This window comes from Corvus brachyrhynchos, unplaced genomic scaffold (assembly GCF_000691975.1).
Source record: "Corvus brachyrhynchos isolate BGI_N302 unplaced genomic scaffold, ASM69197v1 scaffold119, whole genome shotgun sequence".
NCBI classification, from domain to species: Eukaryota; Metazoa; Chordata; class Aves; order Passeriformes; family Corvidae; genus Corvus; species Corvus brachyrhynchos.
Genome location: NW_008240054.1, coordinates 2,797 through 6,646, shown reverse-complemented (window position 1 = coordinate 6,646; position 3,850 = coordinate 2,797). Strand labels below are relative to the sequence as shown.

At 61.7% G+C, this 3,850-nt stretch overlaps 1 protein-coding gene across 1 annotated transcript in view; it reads right to left on the bottom strand.

The window, feature by feature from the left end:
- Window positions 1-3,461, bottom strand: part of KANSL3 (KAT8 regulatory NSL complex subunit 3) — an 18,913-nt gene extending 15,452 nt beyond the window's left edge. The window contains 6 exon segments of the mRNA XM_017744706.1: window positions 318-490; window positions 1,029-1,160; window positions 1,296-1,345; window positions 1,348-1,474; window positions 2,010-2,100; window positions 3,171-3,461. Coding sequence (XP_017600195.1) covers window positions 318-490; window positions 1,029-1,160; window positions 1,296-1,345; window positions 1,348-1,474; window positions 2,010-2,100; window positions 3,171-3,259 — 662 coding nt within the window. The 5' untranslated portion in view covers window positions 3,260-3,461.
- Between the last annotated feature and the right edge of the window lie 389 nt (window positions 3,462-3,850).

Sequence of the window (3,850 nt, the reverse complement as noted above, 5' to 3'; positions counted from 1 at the left end):
GGGGGGACGCGGGCACGGCTGGGGGCAGCAACCGGCACTGCTGAGGGCAACAACCGGCACTGCTGAGGGCAACAACCGGCACTGCTGGGGGTGTTGGGAACAACCGGCACTGCTGGGGGTGTTGGGAACAACCGGCACTGCTGGGGGCAACAACCGGCACTGCTGAGGGTGTTGGGAACAGCCAGCACTGCTGAGGGCATCGGCAACAATTGGCACTGCTGAGGGTGTTGGGAACAGCCCACAGAGCCAGCCCCACACACCTTTCCCAACCTCACAGAGCCAACCCCTCAGAGCCAGCCCCTCAGAGCCAGCCCCACACACCTTTCCCAGCCCCACACACCTTTCCCAGCCCCTCAGAGCCAGCCCCACACACCTTTCCCAGGCAGGAGAGCTGGGACTGCCAGAAGCGGTGCCGTCGGGACGTGGGGAACATGGAGTTGGCGGGGCCGGAGGAAGCTATGAGGATCAGGGGGGAACCGGGCAGTTTGCTCTGCAAAGTTCAACAGGAGCCGTGTCAGGAACAGCAGTTCCCCTGGGAAAGGCCTCCGTGCCCCACAAGGAAGAGGGAGGGACCTTGCCCTTGTTAATTGATTGTTTCCCCAAGCCAAAGCTCCCTCAGGATACCCAGCAGAACGTGTCCAACAGAAGGGACTCCCCCTTCTTTCCAAGGGGCAGCTCCGATCCCTGCTCCGTGGGACAGGGACAGAGACAGGGAATGGCTGGAGCTGGGCCAGGGAGGGTCAGGCTGGATTTTGGGAAAGGTTCTTCCCCCAGAGGGTGCTGGGCACGGCCCCGAGGCTGCTCCAGGAGCGTTTGGACAGCGCTGCCAGGGATGCCCAGGGTGGGATGATTTTGGGGTGTCAGTGCAGGGCCAGGGGTTGGGTCAGGGATCTCTGTGGGTCCCTCCCATTCACGGAGCAACTCTAAAGCAGGGGGAGAAGAGCTCAGGGAGAGGACAGAGGCAGAGCAGGGGAAGACCTAAGCTGACACGGGACTGTCACTCCCCACAAGCCCCCAGAGGCACTCACTGGTTTATTATGGGACAGGACACCCACTGCTGGGTCCCAGGGTCTCTTGAGCAACAGGGACAGCGCCTCTGCCCCTGCTGCTCCCGTCTTGGCCGTGGAGGAGAGCAGCATCCTGTCGATCAGCGTGGGGATCTGCAAGCAGAGGCCAGGGGGCACTGAGAAAACGCACCCAAAACAGGGGATAACAATTCCAGCCTCTTCCCTGTGCCAGCTGTGTGAAGGGAGAACGTCACCTGTGACAGCCAAGTCTGCCACTGCTTTTATCACCTTTCCTTTCAGGGTCTGCAGGGCGTCCAGGTACGCAGCCAGCACCTGGTCGCCCCCGCCCGGTGCGTGAGAAGCCACTGGATGAGTTTGGTGTCCCAGTTCACGCTGGGCAGAGCCTGGCGCACCCTGCGGGCACATTTATCCACCGCGATCCTCCTCAGCACGGGCTCGTTGCACGCCTGGAAACCGGGAATTTCCAAATAACAGTTCAGGGGAGGATCAAGCACGGCAGCGCAGCCCCATCCACAGGGAAGTGAGGACAAAGCCATCTGGAGTGAGGACATTTGTCCGAGACGGATGAGGCTGAAGGGAGCCCTCACAGCAATCCAAAACTTCCAAGGGGAAGTTCTGATTCCTGCTCTGTGTGAGGGACAGCACCCAGGGAACGGCTGGAGCTGGGCCAGGGAGGGGCAGGGTGGATTTTGGGGAAGGTTCTTCCCCCAGAGGGTGCCGGGCACTGCTCCGAGGCTGCTCCAGGAGCATTTGGACAGCGCTGCCAGGGATGCCCAGGGTGGGATTTTGGGGTGTCTGTGCAGGGCCAGGGGCTGGATTAATCATCCTGATGGGTCCTTCCAGCTCAGGATATTCCACAAAAATCACAGCTCAGAGAAGCTCAGAGCTGCCTGTTCCTTAAGGTTACACGACCCAAGGGCCAACGTTTCCCTCCTGACCGCCCCGTGTTTCCCGGGAAGGACGGACAGCAGCCCCTCTCACCCCTTCGTTGGCCAGGCGAGCCAGCCTGTCCGACTGCAGCGCTTTGTGGATCTTGTTGAACAGCTTGTTCTGGGCCATGGTCCAGCCCGTCCTGTGGGGACAGACACAGAGGGGTCACCCACAAAACAACCAAACCATTCCTGGTTGCATCAAGGCCTGGAGCGTTCCACAGGCTGGAGTTCATGCACATCCTTGCTTCCCCTGAGGTTGGAATACGGCTGAACTGAGGATCCACGTGGAACCCAACAACTCCCCGGATCTCCCCCTGTGCTGGCCCTGCTGGGGCACCTCCCATGCTGGGGTCAGTTCTGGCCCCTCAGGACAAGAAGGACACTGAGGGGCTGGAGCGTGTCCAGGGCAGGGAATGGAGCTGGGAAGGGGCTGGAGCCCCAGGAGCGGCTGAGGGAGCTGGGAAAGGGGCTCAGCCTGGGGAAGAGGGGGATCAGGGGGGACCCTGTGGCTCTGCACAAGCCCCTGACAGGAGCGGGCAGCCAGTCTGGAATTCCCAGTCTGGAATTCCCGTTCGCTGGCGTTCCCATCCCACCTGTGGATGGGCTGCTCCCAGCCCAGATTCCCAGACTGGATTCCCACTCCCTGGCATTCCCAGCCTGGATTCCTGCTCCCCGGCCTTCCCAGCCCACCTGCTGATGTGCTCCTCCCAGCCTGGATTCCCTTTCTCTGGCATTCCCAGCCCAGACTCCCATCCCCTGGCATTCCCAGTCTGGATTCCCATTCCCTGGCCTTCCCGTCCCACCTGCTGATGTGCTCCTCCCAGCCTGGATTCCCTTTCTCTGGCATTCCCAGCCCAGACTCCCATCCCCCGGCATTCCCAGCCTGGATTCCCATTCCCTGGCCTTCCCGTCCCACCTGCTGATGTGCTCCTCCCAGCCTGGATTCCCCTTCTCTGGCACTCCCAGCCTGGATTCCCATTCCCCGGCATTCCCAGCCCGGATTCCCATCCCACCTGTTGATGTGCTCCTCCCAGGCTGGATTCCCATTCCCCGGCATTCCCAGCCTGGATTCCCATTCCCTGGCATTCCCATCCCACCTGTTGACGTGCTCCTCCCAGCCTGGATTCCCTATCTCTGGCATTTCCAGACCATATTCCCACTCTTTGGCATTCCCAGCCCGGATTCCCGTTCCCTGGCATTCCCATCCCACCTGTTGACGTGCTCCTCCCAGTCGTCGGGCGGCGGGGGCGCGTCGGCGTCGGTGCGGGCGAACATCACGTGCCGCTCGCACTCGTTCATCACACTCCGAGCCTTCTGGTTGTCGTAGAGTGGCACCGGCGTGGGCGTCACCGTCTCCACGTCGATGGGGACATCGGCCTCCCTGCCACCGACACGGGGTGTCACAGCGAGGATGGGAGGTTTGGGGGATCCAGGGGATTTGGTCGATCCCACCCGACTGAGCTGGGCCAGGGCAGAGTCAGGATGGATTTTGGGAAAGGTTCTTCCCTCAGAGGGTGCTGGGCACTGCCCAAGATGCCCAGGGAATGGGCACGGCCCCGAGGCTGCTCCAGGAGCGTTTGGACAGCGCTGCCAGGGATGCACAGGGCAGTGTTAACCCAGGGACCTGGGTACTCCTGGGCCATGAACTGGCTGCTCCTGGAGCCCCCAAACCGAGCCCGTGGACCTGTCCTGGACCCTCAAAGTGATACCCCTGAAGCCCCAAACCAATCATCCTGGATCACGAAACCAAGACCCCTAGAGCCCCAAAACGGAGACACTCAGAGCCTCAAACCAAGACTGTGGCCCCTGGACCCCCTGGACACCCCAAACCGAGACCTCTGAACACTCCAAACCGAGACCTCTGAACACCCCAAACCGAGACCTCTGAAC